The sequence below is a fragment of the Gallus gallus genome, chromosome 6, assembly GCF_016699485.2.
Source record: "Gallus gallus isolate bGalGal1 chromosome 6, bGalGal1.mat.broiler.GRCg7b, whole genome shotgun sequence".
In the NCBI taxonomy this organism is placed as follows: domain Eukaryota; kingdom Metazoa; phylum Chordata; class Aves; order Galliformes; family Phasianidae; genus Gallus; species Gallus gallus.
This window is the reverse complement of record NC_052537.1, coordinates 29,587,909-29,608,846: the sequence shown is the minus strand read 5'-3', so window position 1 is coordinate 29,608,846 and position 20,938 is coordinate 29,587,909. Positions and strand designations below refer to the sequence as shown.

General features: G+C 40.0%; 1 protein-coding gene across 2 annotated transcripts; it reads right to left on the bottom strand.

The window, feature by feature from the left end:
• Window positions 1–1,551: 1,551 nt before the first annotated feature.
• Window positions 1,552–16,320, bottom strand: LOC771362 (pancreatic triacylglycerol lipase-like). Of its 2 annotated transcripts, none has more exons than XM_040702840.2 (13): window positions 16,075–16,320; window positions 15,005–15,053; window positions 13,207–13,361; window positions 11,805–11,930; window positions 10,311–10,445; window positions 9,322–9,430; window positions 8,308–8,427; window positions 7,978–8,100; window positions 5,891–6,006; window positions 4,108–4,237; window positions 3,377–3,488; window positions 2,796–2,958; window positions 1,552–2,669 (listed from the first exon to the last, which is right to left on the bottom strand). In XM_040702840.2, exons 2-13 carry the CDS (start codon window positions 15,051–15,053, stop codon window positions 2,313–2,315), a joined length of 1,695 nt encoding a protein of 564 aa, XP_040558774.1. In that variant the 5' UTR covers window positions 16,075–16,320; the 3' UTR covers window positions 1,552–2,312. The 2 variants fall into 2 exon arrangements, with proteins under 2 accessions (XP_040558774.1, XP_040558773.1); XM_040702839.2 differs by having other exon boundaries at window positions 16,124–16,320.
• Between the last annotated feature and the right edge of the window lie 4,618 nt (window positions 16,321–20,938).

The window sequence follows — 20,938 nt, the reverse complement described above, 5'->3', positions numbered from 1 at the left end:
TTTTCATACAAAGCAATAATTTTCATTTTTTATTACAAAAAGAAATGGAGGGAAGGAAGACTAGATGCTAAACTAAACCAGCAACACACAGCTGTTTTTCACCTTTACCTCATAAAAATAAACCTTTCTTGCTCTGCTTACAGATGTGTTAGGAAAAATGTACGGTACTGCTGTTTACCATACCAAAGAGTGAAAATTAACTCAAGATAGAGTTTATAATATAAATACAAAGTGGTGCAACACAAGGAGAGGAAAGTAATGTCTTTTATTTTTATCTCTACTGATCGGGTGAGAAAATGCCTATTTTTAAGTGGCCTAATCAGCCCATATGAGAATCATAGAATCATAGAATCACTCAGGTTAGAAAAGACCTTAAAGATCATCAAGTCCAACGATGACCTAACCATACTACCCTAACTCTAACAACCCTCCACTAAATCATGTTCCTGAGCACCACATCCAAACCGTTTTTTAAACACATCCAGGGATGGTGACTCAACCACCTCCCTGGCGAGCCCATTCCAGTGCTTAACAACCTTTTCTGTAAAGAAGTTTTTCCTGATAGCCAACCTAAACTTACCCTGGCACAACCTAAGGCCATTTCACCTCGTCCTACCCACCCAGTGAGAAGAGACCAACCCCACTCTTGCTGTAAGCACCTCTCAGATATTGGATGAGAGCAGTGAGGTCTCCCCTCAGCCTCCTATTCCCCAGACTAAACAGCCCCAGTTCCTTCAGTCTCTCCTTGTAGGGCATATTCTCCAAGCCCACAGCACGTAGCATGCGTTGCTATGTTTCATCAGAAAGCTGTTGAAATCGACAGCTAAAATTAAACAAAATGAAAGGTTGTATTCTATTAAAGGAAGAATCTGTTTTATTATTCATAAAAACATCTAATTAATGTTTAGAACTGCTAGGAAGGCACAGCCAAGTATGGAGGCAGAAGGGGAAAGGCTTGTGCTTCACAAACTCTTGAATTCAACAGGATATTGTCGTCTTCTTGTGAGAAGCCATGGTCCTCATTAAACAAGATGATCCTGTGTGGCTCCTGGCCCTGCTGTACACACTTTTTGTGACCCCAGGAAAAATATTTACATTTCTTTTGCTTAAGGTCCTGAGTGTAAGAAGGGGATAATAAATATTCCTTTCCCCCTCCCTCCATCTGCTTTGTTTGTGAAACTTGGGCAGAGAGCCATGCCTGATTTATGACAGATGTCCAAGATGGTGTAATTATTGACAATAGCTATTTCCCAGCTATGTACAAGTACCTGTGGGGTTGTTTTGTACTTCTCCAGGGAAGAGCAAAGGAGGAGAGTCCCCACACAGAGCAGAAGGGGATTTTGCCTGGGTAGTTTGCCTAACGGGAGGAGAGGAATGAGTTCCCTGCATGGATAGTTTCTGCATCCTATTTGCCATGTGGGTGGAGACGGTGAGTGTACTGAGGCAGGGAGCCTGAGAAGGTGGGCAGATGATTTGTGAACTTTGCCACAAACCTCCTAAGCAATCTCCTCTGGCAAATCTCAGGAGAGGTGACTGGATTCTGTTATCTCAAAATTATTGCTCCTTAATTTAAAACACACCTGTTTATCACTCATGTTTAGCCTTGTGTAACTCATCTCATTAACACCTTCTGGTGAACCTCATTGGAACTATTCTGGAATAGCCAGTTGTTGGGATGGGACAGAGCAGCATTGCCCAACATGATTCTCATATAGGATTTCTGTGCCCAAATGACAAACCTATTACAAAGTTTAACAATTAGCTGTATTTCTTAAACCACAGCGGGTAACAAAATCCAAAAGGAATTTTGTGGGAAGCTTACACTGAACCAAAAATAGTCTTGGTAGCCTGATTTTGTTAAATAATCTAATCAAGACATTCCCAAATTTGGGAGGGCAATATTATATGCAAACACTGCAGCTCAGGCTTAACTTCAGCATCAACAGAATTCCCACATGGGGAAGTTTTGTATCTCAGAAAAGGATATAGTATGTTCCTTACACAGGGAGAATAACTGTGATCCTAAATATTTTTCCAAGATAATTTCCCTAAAACCGTGGGAGGTCTTAAAGGTCTTGGCCCTTTTGAAGGGCGAAGTACAGCTGGAAAATTCAGCTTCATTGGTAAAAAGAAAACTGTTAATTTGAAGGCTGCCAGAAAATTCAGTATCCTTAATAGTACCTTATTAGTAGTACGTAAAGGTGGTACCTATTCCAGGTACAGAGAAAGAGCCTCAGCTCATCAGCAGAGCTCAGTAGAGCAGGTGACTGAAAATGGCAATCATCAAATGTTTTGCTGTGCATTCAGCTGTCCTACTTGACAGGTGGCAATCTGTGATGGTTGCGTTTCTCAGAGGATACTGTGCAACCTGGTACGCAGTTCCAGCTCCTAAGCAGTCTTTTGGATGTGTTGCTAAAATGATGTTCTTCAGGGAGGAAAGGCAGTGTAGCTCCCCTGTTTGGATACAAGCGGACAACACTGATTTTGAAATACAGATTTTGTATTAGGAACTGTAAATTTTCAATCTGTGCTGGAGGAGCTTCAAAAGTCTGGCTGAAGTAACATGGTTTTCTATAGCCAGTGCCGTGCCGTTTGTCCCCCAGCCCTAGCAAAGCATCAGGGTCTGCCATGTGCTCGGCTGCACGGATCCACGGCCACAGAATGCAGACCTGGCAATGGGAGAAAAATGTGAGGAAATGGTTGTCAGCACAATAGGACTTTTCTATTTCTTTTTTTTTCTTTTTTTTTTTTCCCAGAGCCACAGAACAAAACACGATTAGACTATATACTCACACGTTTCCATCTCCCCCAGATATTATTATGACTTCTTCTGCTCCCATGCAGCCTTGGTGTACATGACCTAGATGCTTATTCCACCGAAACTCAACTTTTGAAATGTTCCCAGAAATGTCTGTATCAATATAGTTCAAGTATGTGTTCCCTGGCTTGAAAGTTCCCCTGCCAAAAGAAAAGCACAAAAATGAAGCATGCAAATGAGTCAGTTGTTTAAATTCCTGTGCCTTTCTGGATGCTAACATGTAATGATAACATGATTGTACATTGTTCAGCTTTGCCATCTTTGATTTGTGAAGACATGTCTGAGACCAGCAGTAGCCTCCCCTCGGGCCACAGAACTCTTTGCTCTCACCCTTTGTGCTGTGCTAACCTTTGACTAGAAAGAAAAGAAAACACAGAGAGGAAGAGAGCAGCGAGCACATCTTGATCACAAGTCTGTAGCACAGGGACTTCTCACTGCTTATCAGCTACTTTTATTACCAGTGTAGGTCACAGATCACAAAGAACAAGGTGAGACATAAAAAGAGATATTATAAACTCTGTATAATAACAAGTTTTTCACCAGTCATGTTGCACTTACTTGTCAATTGTGTATTTTCTCCTGATCCCATTAGTTCCAGTCAAGGCTACATCTATATTTCCCTTCATGGTTTCTGTTGCAGATAGTTTGACACGTATCTCTTTTCGCCAGCCTTTGAAAACAAAAACAAATGGATGGTGGTTGTGAAGAGACTTCTTTCTCTCATATGTTTCAGTGTTTTTCAGGGAGAGGAGAGGTTTGCACAAATGTGCTTGTAAGCAGACAAAATACCTGTCTTTCTTAAGGCAAATGTTAGTTCTGTGTGATTTTGGTGATATTAACTACAGTTCTAACCTTTACTGGCCTCCTGGCCATGCTAAGTATTGAATTTGCTTTGGGCTACACTCCATGCAGCCTCAGTTTTCAATTTGTAATTGCTTGCACTTTGGAGAATTTGGGTGGGGGTCTCACAGGTAGCTCTTTAGCTCTGAAATAGGAAGAATTATACATTTTCTTAAATCATCTTAACCTCGGTTAGAAGATCCTGTCTTCCCAAGGCAGAAGCATAGTCTCACATACAGTAGTGCACATTGATTGCAAGTAACCACATTTGGAAAGTTCTTGTACTCGCTTTAGCCTGCGCTAGTAAAGGAGGATCTCTTCATCCACTTTGGGCCGTGGTTTCTATAAACCCAACAGTGTAGATGTTGGATTTCTGTAGTAGTGTAAAGTGTTTCTTACTGTAGACTTCACTGCCACTCCTAATTCATCACCCAAACTCCAGCACTTACGAGCAAATGGAGAGTGGGGTCCTGTGTTTAAATAAACCTTTTGATGTTCTTTTTCAGTTTTGTGAGAAAACACATCAGCATAATGACCCATCAGTGGGCATCCTCCCTTCGGGCATGGGAAGCAGGCTCCCTGGAGAAAAATAAGTGTGTGTTACAAGATGTTATCCATTTTAATTCCAAAGCTTAAAGTTCAATAAAATAGGGTATTTCAGCCCTTTTCCCCAGTTTGTTTGAAAAGGTGCTTGTTTCTGAGTTCTTAATATATTTTCAGTATTTATCAGAGTAGTGGAAAAAGGAGTTGAGGTGGTCAGTCTGCACATTTCATCATGCCAAAAACAAAAAACAAACAAAAAAAACCCTGAAAAAAAAAAGAGTTGCTAATCTGGCCTAATTATGTTTTTGTAGAGATCATGAGTAAATGCCTTACTTTATGCAGCACCTCACTGCCTGATCTGTGACACAGGGAGCGTTTTTATCTGCCGTAGGGTCCACTGAGGTGGCCTCATAATTGTTGTGGGGTGGGTATCACACTGGCAAGGAGGTTCCAGCTGAGTGTCTCATTCAAATGGCAATGATATTTAAGCATATGAACATTGAAGATTGGGGCTGCACTTTATTTGCTCTGTCTGCTTTTTTTTTCTGTAAAATTAATCAGACTATGTGGATTGAACATTGAGATGAGGGCAAGCATGTATTCAATTTCAGCTGAAAAAAAAATCGTTGTGATATTCAGTTACTTAGAGGTTCAGTAAGAAGTGGGATGTGTGTATCCTTGGCTATTTGGGCATTAGATGAATAAAAGGCTAAACGAGCTTCATCGGTTTTCTATTCTTCTGTTGACAAAATCATTTCCCTCTCACTGCTAAATTGCACAGGGTTCTGGTTTTTGTTCAAGTCCTGAATTACATCAGACTTTCAAGTTATGTGGCAAAATCACTACAAGCAACGGCAGCTTCTCAGCATGTCCTGGTTTCATCTGGGATAGCGTTGATTTTCTTCCTAGTAGCTGGTAATGGTTCTGTGTTTTGGATTTAGGATGAGAAGAATGTTGATAGCGCTGACGTTGGCATTGCTGCTGAGCAGTGCTTATACAGAGCCATGGATGTTTCAGCTTCTTGTGCTGCCCTGCCAGCAGGGGTACACAGGGAGCTGAAGGGAGCACAGCCAGGAATGACCAAAGAGATGTCCCATACCATATCCGTACTGTTTGGTGTCATGCTGAACGATAGGACTGGAGGAACTGGCTGTAGGGCTGCTGCTGTTTGGGGACATCTGGTGGTAACTAATTCCATTGTGCATCATTTGGGGTTGTTTTGTGTGTGGCACTGCTGCGCTGTATAAATATTTGTTTCCTCTGCTCTAAATGCTGTGGGTGTTTATTGTTGTTGACAGATGTTTAGACATTGATAAAATCCAGTACCTGTCCTCTTGATGATGGGTTTCAGCAGGTTTAAGTGGGCTGCCTACAGCAAGCCCACGCCCCTCACTGTAAACCTACACAGCTGAATCCAGCCCTTGCTAGCTTTCTTAAATCTTCATGTCTTTTTGTAACTGCTTAGAGCGCGGACATTTACTGTCTTTATTTTCTTCTGGATCTGTTTGGGGGTTTGCTGCTTTTATATTTTGCCTATTTTTTGGCTGTGAGGATGAGGGCAGTCAGTAGGTCTGCAGAGCCACCCTTGATTCTATCACCTGGAGTCCAGAAGCCGTCTCAGAAATTACTAGGGAAAGAAGAGCAGGGCTGTAACCTTACCTCCTTCATAAACACGTACCCAATACTCACCGATATAAAAGCTCGGTATGTTTCACACTGGTAGCCAACAAATCCATTTGGAGTGATAATACTTTCAGCATAATACCGGAGGCTTCTTTTGTGTCCACATCCAAGAGATCTATATGCTGGGAAAAACCCCATGTAGAAAAGATTAAAGATACACATCAACCATAAAATCCATGCCAGAACAGCATATGTGGGTCTTTATGGCACAAAACACTCTTGTGTCTACATCTGTATTTCTGATGGAGAAGAGCAAGGTGTTGCCCATGTGTGTGCCATGTGGAAGCCCGTGGAGGTGGAGATGCACCTGGCAGCCCTCTCACAGCTCCCAGTCCTGCAATGCACACACTCGACTGCCTGAACTTTACATGAGAACAGAGGAGGATTTAGCAGAATTTCCCTTTCATATTCCGAAGACTGGAATAATTCATAGTTGCAGCATTTGCAAAACATATAGTAGTTGCTATGAAGTAGTTTTCATTTGCTTACCATTATCACAACGTGGTAATTTGTAAAACCACAGTTTCCACTCACTTCTAGAATTAAAGATAATTACAGTAATTATTTTAACTTCAGTGGCTTTCAGTGTTTTTAAGCTCTGAAAAATCTGCGGTCATTTGACATTGGTGATTCTGTGAAATGCTCAGAAAAGCAAGATGCTTGGCAGTGTGTCCTCGATTTTGTCAGAATTATTTGAAATAAGTGCATTTTGCCCTCAGAGCGAAATTTGTGAGCTGTTAATGCAGAGCAGAAGAAAGTGCAATTTGTATTCCTTGTTATAAGTACTGTCTTTATTAGCTTTGAAGCCTCTCCTTTATCGAAGCACAATATACCAATGTTAAGCTATAAAAATAGACTCCACTCTGCTGCAGCACGGGGGGACTTTGCCCAATTATAGGGTGATGTCGTGGAGGCACTGAAGTAATTGCAAGGAGGCACAGCTTGTAGTGAAATCAAAATTTCACCTATAGTTGCTCATCAATATTTATGCATCTTAAAGACGTACTGGTTGATGTTGACCAGGTATCAACCAGTCAACCCTTTGTTCTTTACACAGAGGGAAAGAAAAAACAAACAGAAATGTATTTTCATCAGTGTTTCTCAAAAACAACCTGGATCATCAAGGTTTCCTGAGTTTCCAGAGGATGTTTTCTTTATAGTTCCTTCTTTCAAACTAACTCAAAAGAGTCTGTGCTTTAAATTTAAAAATCTCAGCCCTTATGGTAAGCTTACTTTGTGCTAGTGCCAAATTCACTTAACATCTATACAAGGGGAACATAATACCCCTCTCCTTCCTGCATCAAAAGCTGTAGAAAGAACTTACTAAAGAGCATTTCTAAAGCACTTTTTTACATAAAAGTACTGCATACATGTAAATATTATCAAACAGAAGAGAGATGCACAAAGCAAGGTTTATATGAGAGGCAGGAGTTAGCACTGTCTCTATTTTTAGGAGCTGCATGAACAACCCACTCCATCTGCTTGTGTTCAGTACAGCTGGGTTTGAATTTTACCACAAAACATGGCAAGAAGCCTAGTGAAATACTTAATTTTTGCTGAAAATTGAGATGTTTTTGTGTTGTCACTTTTGAAGGTGTTTTGGATCCAAATAATTTTGTGTGTAGCAGCTTTCCATCTTGGTTACTAACTTTTCAAACCAGTTGATACCAAGCATTTTTGAGAGCCAGCTACTAGTGGTTGAGATTTCAAAATAAGTAGCTATGAGTAACAGGTATTCTTATTTCTATACGGCAGGGTCAGGAGACAGGATTTGGAGCATCTATTTTGCTTTATCCCAGAATAGCTCTCATTAGCTGCCCAGCTATCTTTGGAGAGCATCAGCTATCAGTTCAGTAGTCATCTGATCATCATCTCTGTTTTCAAGCTTGTGCTGTACCCTTTGAAGACACTAAAACTGCTAATGATGAGTATGTTTGATAGCAGTAATACTGGGATGAAAACAGTCATTTTTGGATTATCCAAATCTAAGATATATAAGTAATAGATGCATTCATCTAGCTTTAGCTCAGCCTGCAGACTCGCCTTTCAAGCTGCAGCTGTAATGAGGCATTACTTCTTTACAACATACGTACTTCTCATAAGGTCATTGATGTTCCGAACTGCTGGAGGTACACGAAGCTGCCTGCATCCTGGCATTTTCTTCCCACCATTTGGGTAGAAATCCAGGTGGCCACAAGTCTGAAGAATCCCAGGAGCTGAAATATGTAAAATCATAGAATCATGGAATGGCTTAGGTTGGAAGGAACTGGTAGCCTCCCATCAGATCAGCTGCCCAGGGCCCCATCCAACGTGGCCTCGAGCACCTCCAGGGATGGAACATCCACAATCAATGGAGATTGATCACCTTATGATATGCTGTGGTCCGCCTCTGAGTGTGCATTGGCCTTTATGCAAAAACTTACCAAAGTCAAAGAAGAGATGGCCAGCATGAGTGTGAATTATATCAACAAATTTTGCATCTGAAGGATCCAGCCTAACCATTGGGGGAGTGTACTGGAAAAGAGGTCCAGCTGGATCCAAACCTAAATGAAAGGAGATGAGATAGGAATAATAACGTAAACAATAACTTATTTACAAAATGTGTCTTCACATTTCTACCTTAACTCCTCAGGTAAAAATCTATTTTGTGCTGATGTGTATATGTGACAGCCAGAAAAATAACAAGCCAGGTTTTAATAGAACGGTGTCTAGAGGCATTGCAGTGCAGTAAAAATTGGATGGATGGTTGGCTTACTATTGGGGAATAATATCTCAAGAGGAGACATGGTGGTTGTTGGGTTTTTTGGTGTTTTTTTTTTTTTCATATTGCTGAAAGATGTTAAATTTTGATATGTTACTCCAAGCTTGAATGTTTGTCTGAGAACTCTTATCTGGTCAAAAAGCTATTGTTATTTGCAATAATGACAGTGGCATACAGTGAATACATAGACATGCATAGTGACATATAGTGAATGCAGGGGGTTTCATATTTCATTTCAGATTTTCAATCTTACCTACTGAGATATTATGTTAGAGTGGACTTTTAAATCCAAATATGATAAAGAGTTGCTAATGTTTTACAGGTCTGTTATTTCACGTGTTGTAGAGTATCTTCTTCCTGCTTTTTGGTATTGCTAAAGACTACATGCAGTGTGCTCTGGGGACCTGTGCAAAGTAACATATATTTAGCTCCAGTAGGGAGAGATCAACCTTCCTGTTGCAGTTCAGCCTTTCTCAGTGATGTGACTGGTGACATGAAATGAGTGGCATGGGATAGTATGTGTAATGGCTTCCTTTGAGTGATTTTGTGCTGGCTGTACAGTTACAGGAAAGCAGCACAGTGTCTGTAACATATTTGTTAGGTAGCAGTGACTCTTTCGTTCTTTTTTAAGTAGCATTAAAATAGAAATCTTCTACAGTTGAAATAGCTTCGGTACCTGTTATTCTTCCAATGCCAGGTTTTCGTCTCCCTGCCTCTCCTGCAGCATGTGCTCCAAGACTATGGCCAATGAAATGAATGTTGGCAGGAGAGTATCCATAGTCTTTCTGTGACGATGTAAGGAAATTAAAAAAAAAAACAAACAAGGGTGATAAATGGGAGATACAAGCCAAAGGCATTGCAGCATGCCCTCGTGACCAGAGCGCCACTGAGATCTGTATGCACTGGGGAGGGCAGGTGATGAGGGAGAGCGCTGTAGGTGGGAAGTTACTGCTGTGGGAGGTGGATTTGTACCAAGGTATGGAAGAGAAGTTGTTCCCAACTCATTCCTACCCCTCTGGAGACAGTAACTTCCACTAGGATTGGGCTGTTTTGATAGAAATTAGGAAAAGGGAAATTACTGAATCACAGAATGACTTGGGTTGGAAAGAACCTTATAACCAACCTAGTTTCAACTCCCTGCCATTGGCAGGGTTGCCCCCTCACCCAAACTGGCCTTGAATGCTTTCAGGGATGGGGCATCCACAGCTTTTCTGGGCAGTGCTGCCAGTGCCTCATCACCCTCTGAGTAAAGAATGTCTTCCTAACATCTAACCTAAATCTTCCCTTTTCTAGTTTAAAGCTATCCCCCCTTGTCCTGAACACAGCTCCCATAAGTAGCATTATGCCTATCCAAAAGGTGAATGACTCCTCTGACTCTTCACATCCAGCCTATACCCCTCATCCTGAACCTGTCTGTTCAGTGGCTACAGTGTTTTATGGTTTTCAGTGCTTTTTTCTATGCCATGCCCTCTGGATGAGTATAGTGGCCTTTGTGCTATCCAGGTTCTCCACCACCCAGATCATGAGGAGCATTTCAGTTTGTGCAGGATTAGAGAGACCTTTTATAATATTTTCAGCAGTGGTACTGAGTTCTGTACTTTCTGACTGTGTTGTATCAAGTCTAAAGATGACACCAATCCACTGTCATTCATGTTCCACTTGTACCTCAAGCAAGTTCACAAGATAGACCAGCTCAGCCCCCACAATGCGGACATTGTTGACTGCGTCCGTGTACAAACCACTGGAACCATCTCTCCAGTCAGTCAGAATGCAGTTCACATCTTCAACATGAAGCATGAACTGTCAGGGATGGAAACAAAAGGAAACAATCACGAAGTACAACACTTTCAGGTTACACACAAATAATAATTAGTTTTACTATATGTAGCGATCTCCCTTTAGTTCTGTGAGTTCTGATTGTTGCATCTCACCCTCGCAGAACTGGCATACCACTCCTTTCAGGTCTTTCCTTGCTCTCCTGCTCCCTTTCTAGTGCTGGCTTTACAGAAGCCTGTGAAGCATAAGTGGGCTCCTGCCTGCAGGGCCAGAGAGCAGTGATTGCTCTTGTCAGTGGGGCTGAATTCCACTGGTGAGCAGTGAGGATAAATTGAATCATAGACTATCCTGAGTTCAGAAGGATCCATAAGGATCATCGATTCTAATTCCTATTGAGGATAGGCACAGCTGAGTATAGGTTTATCCTCAGGACTTGGCTGGTGATTAATTTTGAAAGAAAAGAAAATTATATTGCTCTTAGGGGATTCTATTTAGCAGCGTGTTTTTCTAACAGTGTCCTAGAAACTCAAATCTTGCTTTTATTCAGAAAGTTGTACTGCAAAATTATGCCATATGCACCTGCTATGTTTGTGTGACTGGTAAAGATGCACCTTTTTTTTCTATTACTGCTACAGAATGAACACAAGGAGGCAGAATGGAGGTAGATTTGAATGCTGCAGATTTGATGCACAGCAGTTTCAGTTGTTCTCCATCTCAGCTGCTGTAATTAGTTATAGGGGATCAGCTTATCTTAGAGCCTCAGTTAGAAAAAGAGGATAGAATGATTTCTTTTTATTGTTCAAGCTCTGGTCTTGAAAATGTATACATTTGGATCATCTAATGGGATTCACAAATTTGAGCTCATGTGCTTGAATTGTTCTGCCTCCAAATCCATTTTAAACAAACTATTCTATTTAGGTGCCTCAGGCAAGGGAATTTTCTGATGGCTCATTCTGAAGCAATTTCATTTTTGAAGTACACCTAAATAAAACCAAATCCATCTGCTGAACAGAGCATTGTGGCTTTGGTAGATCAAATGCCTCACTCAATCTGAAATGTTTATTTTGAACTTTTTGCTGAGGTGAGAAAGTGACTTTTCCCCTGTTATTATTGTCAAGGAATTGAAAAATAATCAATTACAGTTTTCACCATGGGGGTGAATGCAGCAAAAGGGCATTTAACAAGAGCCTAAAGTGCACTGTGCTCATAGCTCGGAACAGGAGGGCGGTCTTGAGAAGCTGAAATTGTTTCTAAGGTTTTGATTCATGTATTCCCAGAATTAACAAAATAAACAGAGAAGTTTTAGATGGGAATCATAAGGCAGTTAATTGGGAGTGTGTATGGATCTTTGCACTTTCAAGTACAAGTATGATGGCACCATACTCTGCACATGCTTGCTATCCAGGGCAGGTCTGCTCCAGCAAGGTGGCCATGAATAACGAAGCGAGTTTTCCTGTATGCTTGAAAGTTTGAAGTTTTGATAGTTGAGGGATTTGAAGCAGAAATTTTCTGTGTCAAAACAAACAAACAAAAAAAAAACATCATCAACGTGAATGGTCTGTGCCAGTGCACACCGATACAGGGCAAAGTAACCCCGTGGTTCAGACTTAGATCTCAAATCTGAACAGATGGGTCCTGTTCCTGATCCTAAACTGCTTTGCTTGGGAATGTCGGTTAATGGCTTCAATAACATTAACTCCTAGTTAATTGAACTAATGATACTGACTTTTCTCAGTGCTTTGAGATATATTGGCACAACGTGTTGTGTAATTATAAGATTTTTTCAAAATTGGTCACAAAAGTAGAAATCTTCTGCAAGGTTGACTTGGAATCTGTACACGTTTATCTTTCTTCCTGCCTTCCTGTCTTTCTTACGTAGGACTTTCATCTTATTCATATCTTATCTTAACGATAACCCAGACAACATGAGGCAGGCCATCAGGTGTACATCAGAGATTGTGGGTGTTTGGGGCTTTATCGGGAGGGAAGGCATTATTTTCCTTAGCAACAAAATTCTGAATAATGTGGTGTTTTGAAACTTTGTATTTTCTGTTATAGTTCAGTAAGTTTAAAAAGATTGTCATGCACAAGTTAGCACACGTGACCTTCAGCAAAAGATTGTTTTAAGTTAAAACTTCACAGGTTCTCTTTAGTTGGAGATGTTGGGCTTGTTCTGAGCTGACTCAAAGAGTTATTAATGCCTCCATTATTTGTGACTGCCATTTATGAAAAAAAATAATAATAAGTAAACAAAGTAACTGTAAAGTTTTCTTCAAGACAAAAACAGCAAAGCAGCCCCTTCTCATTTTTTAATATTAAATTACTTCATTTATCCTTATGCTTTGTCCAAGTCAATTTTGCAGTGATGGTCATTCCCTTCTTCATTTTTTCCTTTAGTTTTCTTTTCTCCTTTCTAATCCTTTCTTTAATTTTTCATCCAATTTTCCTTTCCATCTCTGATGAACACTGTTACTTTCTCTTCCAATCTTCTATATTATCTTCCCTACCTGCTCTTAGGGCTCAGTGTTGACCTTGACATGAGCAGATTCTCTGAGACCAACCACATATTGTTAAAAGGATGTGTGTGGGCCTGAAATACATTTTTCAGCTGAGACATATGGGACCAAAACTGAGCTTTCCTTTTATACTGCCTTGCCTGCCTCTGGATTTATAATGATAAAACTGAAACTGAATTTGGGCCATGTACGTATTGTAGAATATGGATCAGGGCCTCTCCTGGGAGAATTATGAGTAAAGGTGTAGGAGAGAAGAAAGAGTTTCTTACTTGGTAGTTCCTGATGTTGTCCCTAGTGTAAAGGTGGAAATTAGTGTTCACAGCTGCTGGAGAGCTGGGCACGCCTGCCAGCTCTCTGCCCGGGATCCCGGACCAAGGGGGATTGTCAGTAAAGCATCCAAGCCTGTTGTAGCACACCTCCCTTCCTGGGTAACATAAAGAACAGCGTCAGTGCTCTAGGAATGCAGCAGGCCAGGCTGCTGACCCTTGACAAGAAGCTGACAGGACGGTGTTTATAGCAAGGAAGTGGAAAATGGCTGGTTCAGATCAGCATGGCACCTGTGTTCATTTTCATTATGGGCTCTCTTGTGTTCCAGTGCATCATGCACAGCCTAGAACTCAGCTTGGTGAGCTCAGGAGAAAGCATGATTAATTTGTCTAATATATTGTTAAAAGAGCCACCAGAAAAAAAGACAGAAAGTTCTGGATCCTTTCTGCGTCCTGAGAACAAACCAGCTTCTGCTGCCACCTCAGAGTAGTCCTCCATTTTGTGCTCATGCTCCGGGGTTTATGTAAATTGTTTCTTCTTGTGCAAGAATTAAAGACAGAATTTTTTTTTAAAGCTCAAAACATTAAAACACACACTACTAGTTGCTCTACCACTTATGTAAACCAGCTCCCTTAAATTTTATCATCATAAGGATTCAGTGGAAGCGATGATGTCAATAGGATGAGAGGAAATGACCTCATGTTTTGCCAGAGGAGGTTCAGGTTGGACATAAGGAAAAACTTTTTCTCTGAAAGAGTGATAATACATTGGAACAGGCTGCCCAGGGAGGTGGTGGAGTCACCAAGGGTACATGTGGCACTGAGGGACACGATACAGTGGGCAATACTGGTGGTAGGTGGAAGGTTGGACATGATGATCTTAAAGGTCTTTTTCAACCTTAATGATTCTATGAGTCTATTCTACGATTCTGTGAATCTAAGTGCAAGCTTAGAGCATAGCACAGCCCAGGGAATTGTCATCTACTCCTGTATGGCAAGAGTTTCCCAATTTCTGTGGTGGCTTTAATAAAATAATAATGTAAATATGACATATGGGTGTTGCCATTAAATGCCATCCTTATCCACCATGATAGCACACCAGTTGTGGAATGGTTATTAAGAAGACAATGATGACAAAGAGAAGCTATTGTTACTGTGAGTGGGTGACAGAACCAGAATGCATCAGACCATGACTATTTGTAACTTGGTACAAAATGCAGGGTAGGGCACTATATTGGAAATACTTTCAGAGGAGGAAACTTGATTGTAGAGTTGTAATTTAGGGCTTCACTAGAGATTCTGTCGTTTTCAAAGGTTCTTTTCCTCTGATGCTAGGGAACTCCTGGATTGTGTTTCACTGTTTCTCCTTTTTGTCCCTGTGCATCCACCCCAATGTAATTATACTTTCCTATTGGTAAGGAGAGGTTTGAGACCAGGACTATTTCCTTGTTCTGTGTGTAGTGCTGTGCAGTGTATGTGCCTTGGTGGGCATTGCAAGTGTTGTAGTTGCCATAAATGCTCCTGGGTGGTTGGTGTGGGTAGAGAACAGTTCTGGAAGAATTTTAGAATCCATTATTATATATACCTTTCTAGTTCCCTTTCTTTTTTGCTGCAAAACCCTTTAAAGAATTAGAATGATAGGTTAAATGTGTCAAAGGCATGACAGAATTCATTACTGCTAATGAAGAAATCTATGATATCCATTCTAAAGCATATTCTTTTTCTAAAATGTAGTTATTCTGGTGTAAGCTGCACACAACAATTTTTGCTGTTTATGGACTTTATCAGCTATGTGTCTTACCTTTGGCTGCATCAAGAAGAAAAAGAGTAGTGATCCATACTGCAAGCATCTAAAGCACAAAACAAACAAACAAAAACCCTAAAACAACACATTTCAAGCCTAATTGAAAATAAATCCAGAATTCACCTAGGAGTTTCCTTGATCCATTAATAAAAGTAACAGTGGCCACAGGAGAACTTCAGGCATTTAAAGAACTGGAACCAAAAGAATAAACATTTCCTTAAAGATAGAGAAGTTTCAAGAAAATACCTTTGAGATTCCTCATTTGCCATGCAGTTATTGAGTATAGAAGATATCCTCTCAGCATCTCTTAGAGAGATCCTGACCTTGACAAATAGAAGTTTTTTCCTTGTAGAACTGCAACTCGTGTGCAAGCAAATGAATTTTGTAAGGGATTTGCTACAACATTTTTTAACAGAGTAAAGTTTCTTCTAGGCTTTAATAGAAAAATTACTCGTAGAAGTGCTAATCAGTGATTGTGTTTTAAAAGAACGGAGGCGCAAAATCTGCATTTCCAAACCATGCCAATAGCAAAGATCAAAACAAGTTTTCAAGACTATCAGCCTTGTACACTTATCAGTACTTGATGGCTTAATCACTAGCTGATATGTAACCATCAGAGTACATGGAACCAGCCATGTACTTTCAGGTAAAATAGGGCATGTACTTTACGTGTAGTCTTACTACTAGTAACTTAGCTTTAAAGGAAAGATGAGGAATTACTGAGGTACCATTAGTCAGTGAGATAACACATATACAGTTTGACTTTATAACTTGTTTTCTACACACTGCATATTAACAAGGTGTGCAGAATACAACATGGGCAAAAGAAGAAAAGTAAGAAGTATGTGCTTACTATGCTGTGGATGTTAACAGCTCATCCTTTGAAAACTCTAATATCAGGCTCTGATCGTACAATAAGTCCTGAATCTCCTCCCACCACAGTCCCCTGGAGTTGGTAATTTGCTGTTAGGAGCCAAGAATTCGTCCCTGTAGGACTCGCTGCAGATTCATACATGTCCTCCTTACACCTCCTCTACTCCACCACTCACAAAATACCCCATGCTCACCGTGATTCGAGTCCCTCAGATACTCTTGGCTCCAGTGTATCCCATTTACCTTGGCAAGGCTCAGGTGAGTTCTTGGAGTCCACCGTGGCTGACTGCAGCAATTGTAGGAGCCTTTTGGAGCAGCCTGTGGAAAGCAGGACAGCTCTGGGCCCACCGTCTGAGAGGACACTCACCCTCCCACCACCGTGCAGCATCTGTGGCTTCACTGCCTGGTGCCAACAGTGCTATCGTTGTGTCAGAAATGCTAAGATGTCAGGAACCAGGTTAGACCAGTTGCTGCAAGACTCCGCCTGTTTAATGCAAAGTTTCAAATAGGGTGTTACTGTCGTTTGTCAGTAATTTAAAGCTAAAATGTACAGGGAAGTGGGATGCAACCAGTGAACAAGCATGCAGCCTTTCAGCATCAGGAGTGGGGTTCCTATCATCAGCTAGGTGCCCCATGTCCATGCAACGCTGAGTTGGGCTTCAGGTGACTTTGCTACAACCTTCTGCATGATGCTAAGTCCCAATATTTAGGATCCTGTTCCAAACTTTTAAAAGCAAAACCATCCCACTTGGACCTCTTCCCTGCCTTAAATATTTCAGTCTTAAGCAAGCTTTTCACATTTGTATTTGACAGATGATTACATCAGCACACAAAGAAATGTGTTGAGATCAGCTAGCACGTATGTTTGCAAAGTATAAGCTGTTACTTGAGAAAAATCAGAGACGTATGAAAAAGGGTTAAAAATGTAATTCCATGCTCTGTCTTCTGTTATTTGTTCACCTTATCGTTATCTCATATGTAATTTTGATAGTGGATGCATTACCTGACTCTTCTTTGAGAAGATGACAGGAATGCTCTCCAAGAGAGAACAGTTCCTTGGACAGATTGTCACCACATCCAATTGCCAGGGATCATCATAATTAAATTGTATTAATTGCAGTCAATTTGGTTTTTAGTGTTTAGATTTATAACATCTTTTCACAGAGAACTGTACTGTCATACTATTATGTTAACATTTCTGATCAGACCTTCCTAGAAATCTTTGTTCCTGTATGTAAATGCCAGTAAGTAACTCACATCTCAGCACGATAATGCAAAACCCTTTACTGGGTTACTATGGCACCTCCTAAGCAAAGGGTGTACAGCAAGGGGAGACACCCTTTTTTGTAATCCTTTCCACTGACTGATGACTCTTATCTCCTATCTAACGTATAGATACATGACAGGGGCTTAGGTAATTATAAGGGATACTAGGATCAAAAATTGATTTTATTTATATATATATATATATTTTGTTTACTTGGTTAGCCTAGACAGGTTAATTACTTTAGGTACGGATTGTAGAAGCAAGTAGACCCTCAATACCTGTGCCCCATAACCTTAGCAGAAAATTGAGAAGGCAGGTTGTTATGTAGCTGATGTTTTCTCATTTCAGGCCCAAGTTACTCCAGCAAAGTGTTAAATGATTCTTGTTAATATTTGAGTTATCTTTACGCAATTAAAGACTATTGATAGGGTATCATCAGGTCTGTTAATTACTCATCGATAGGGTTCAGCAGGCAAACATGCCAACCAGTCTTTTAGAAGAAATGGCTAAATAAAGCCTACATACAAAAAATCTACATCTAAGTTATCCCGGGTCATCTTGGCAGAAACTGGATTTGGTGATAGCTTAAGTGCTCAGATCTGTGATGCTACAGTGTATGGTATTTTCAGATGTGTTATATAACTTCAAATTAAGGAGAGTGGATGTTTGTGTTTTTTTCTGTAAGCATTTACAGACAAACTCGGAAAAGCTGATTCACTAGACCCCACAAAGCACCTCCCCCCCCCAAAAAAATTAGTATTTAATATATATACCCTGCTTCTGATTTAACTCTACTACCTATAATAATTTACCTATACCTATTCACCAATCACCTATAATAGTATCAAACCAAATCCTCACTTCATTCTATCCTTGCAATTTCTTCCCACTTCAGAAGTTTACTGCAGGAGTAGGTCACTCAGACTTTTAAATTAGTCTATTTAGGAGGTAAAGAAAATTGAATTATTCATTACATTAAGAAGCCTTTCTGGAACCAAAACCTACCTCAACCCCCTGCTATTATGTGGACTTTAACACAAGTCTGATGAGGAAAATTTCATATCACTTACAAGATTTAGTGACTTTGCCAAATTAACACTAGAATGATAAGATGTGTAGGTCTCTTGGTTTTACCTAAGATGGCAGCATCACTATTGCACTCCTAGATGCAAAGCTGCACACCACAAAGTCCATGTAGATCATTCCAGTTAGCATTGAGCATCAATGGGAGCTTCATTGTTATAGGCTTTGCTCAAAACACGAAGTTGATGTTTAACAAAGTTCATCTGCCTTTTTGCAGGCAGTCAGATGTGACAGTTCTCCTCTGGTGTTTGAGAAGAGGTTGCAGGGAGGGCAAGGCATCTTCATATTTGTATCCAGCAGACAAGCATGAAATGGGTTTTTCATGCTCATTTGCTAATGCCAGGAAAGCTCATAGCTCAGCAAGATTGCTAGTTGTCAGCACTTCCCTGTCAGCTTCTAGAAGACTTTTCACTGTAATTGGGTTAAGTACTTCAATATTATTTGCCTTAGTTTTGTAGAACTCATTCATGCACCCATCTTATTTCTGAGAGAACGTATTTTTTCCCCCTCCCATTCCAGAGGAGCTGGGAAACAAACTTCTCGTTCCACTTAGCCAGAGTAGATGGACATCTGTCTTTTGCCTTCCATTACCAAAACCAGTAAGGAAAATTCTTTCTGTCACAAAGTTTTATCCATTCATTTTTGATTTCTTGAGGGAACAGTTGGCCAAATATTCTTTTCTCAGCTGAAATCTGGCTTTGTGCAGCTTCCTGAAAGCTCCCTTCTGTCGCAACATGTGGAAGAGGGAAACTTCTGTGGTTAGGGCATTGCATATAGTATGACTTTAAAGATAGAACTGAAGGGATAAATCCTTCAAATCATTGTGCAGAGCTGCTTAAGCCATTTTTTTTCTTTTTAATTCTTGAATTGCAATTGCACCCACTTGTCATGTCTTAGCCTAGGGAGTAAGCTTTCTGGGCAGGAACCTACCTGTCTACCTCTGCACACTGGGGAGTGTATGAATAGTTTTTATTTTTAGTGGTAATAGTAAAGTAAAGATCACCTTTTTCTAGTACGTCTGCTGTAGGAGTCTCCCTAAGGAAGTAACACTTTTACATAAAAACTTAAATACCACTAAGAATTCTTCTATTCTTCCCTATTCTGCTTGCCTGCTGAAATAGAAGTGGATTACTGTTCTTATTATCTACTGTTCCTTCACTACAATACGGTTTCTAATACCTTTATTAATGCTAATCTCATCGTGATCATTCAAAGAATAAATACTTCTTAAATAGAGGAAGAGCACCAAATGTTGTTTGACTTCCTTCATATTTAAATGCCATTTAAGCCAGCAGTTGTATGGTTTGTTTATACTTCCAATGGAAGCTCACATTTTTTTCCGTTGAATTTCTCCATGTGAGCCTAGAGATACCATAAGATTTGATATGTAATGCTTCTGAGTTTTGTTCCGTTTTGTCAATGTCAGGGAGTAGAGTACTGTTTAAATTTCTTTTGGCAAAATTAAATCACATCAAATTTAGACTGAAAAAAAAAAGGCAAAAAAGAATCATACTTTCAAAAGGTTGATTAGCTGTCTATAGTGCAAAAAGTAGTGAAAGACATCTGTAACTTTTGTGATTTTCCCTAACAGGCATTTCTTTCTTTCTCTCATCAGCCATTTACCTTGAAATTATTGTATTTGTACTTTTTGAAGTTGGAAATTAGTTCAAGAAAAGACAGTTAAATGCCATATAAAATGGATCTCACAGATTAATGGAAAAGCCATAGCTGTTCTCGACAACCCTGTTGTAGAAGGCTATGCTAAATGAATTGTAATTGATCATGATGAATTTTGTTACATGCTTTAAGAATCACGTGAAGTGGTGAAATAGATGCTCTAGCTGAAGGTCTTTCAATTTATATTTCTGAATTTTAAAATGTCTTAATTAAATTGGATGGTTATTAGTAGCATAGAAGGCTATCCTTGATGAGATAACTGGGACAACTCTATCTGCACTCACAATCACTGAAACACCATGCCTCTAGACTTTTTTATTTCTTAATTGCTGTTTGCTTGAAATGAAGGAAGTCATATTAAATAACAATAGCTTATAGGTTGGCTGACATATTTTCTGTATCTCGATGAAATTCTTATCTATTTATTTCTGGAAGTCCAAAGACTAAAGGTAAAGACACAATCAATCTGTATTTTCTAGCGTCCCACCAGATTTCTGTATATTTCAATGTTAGTTGGATGTTTAAATATCCTTACTCACTTTTCTCAGTGTTTGCAATTTTTGGAGCAGAGCACTCCATGCTGAAAAATGAATGATAGTGCCAAACAGTGATGTTAACTTATACAAGCCGTTAGCTGCTCTTAAATAGAAACAACTAGTATTATAATTATGTGGCTTCATAACAGGCTTTTTATGATGTATGCGGCCTTGTTTATGTGGGTTTGGTTGCTATTTCACAAGCGCTGTTTTTGTTCCTCTGCCCTTCCTCTAACTTTGGTCCAGTACAGGTTGACGTAAAGGTGTTGCTATGTTCATCTCACTATCTTTAGGCTCTTAACTACTTGTGGTTTGGAAACCCATGTAATGATTTAATAAAACTGTGCAGTGTTTTTGTCGGCATCCTTTATCCTGCACCATGGGTTTGTGCATGTCCCTGTTTTGCCTCTCTTCTGGAGAGGAAGTTTGGACTGGGAGCACTATTAGAATTAAATCAGGTTTCAACAGAAGCATTCCTGCCTTCTGCTGTCTTTG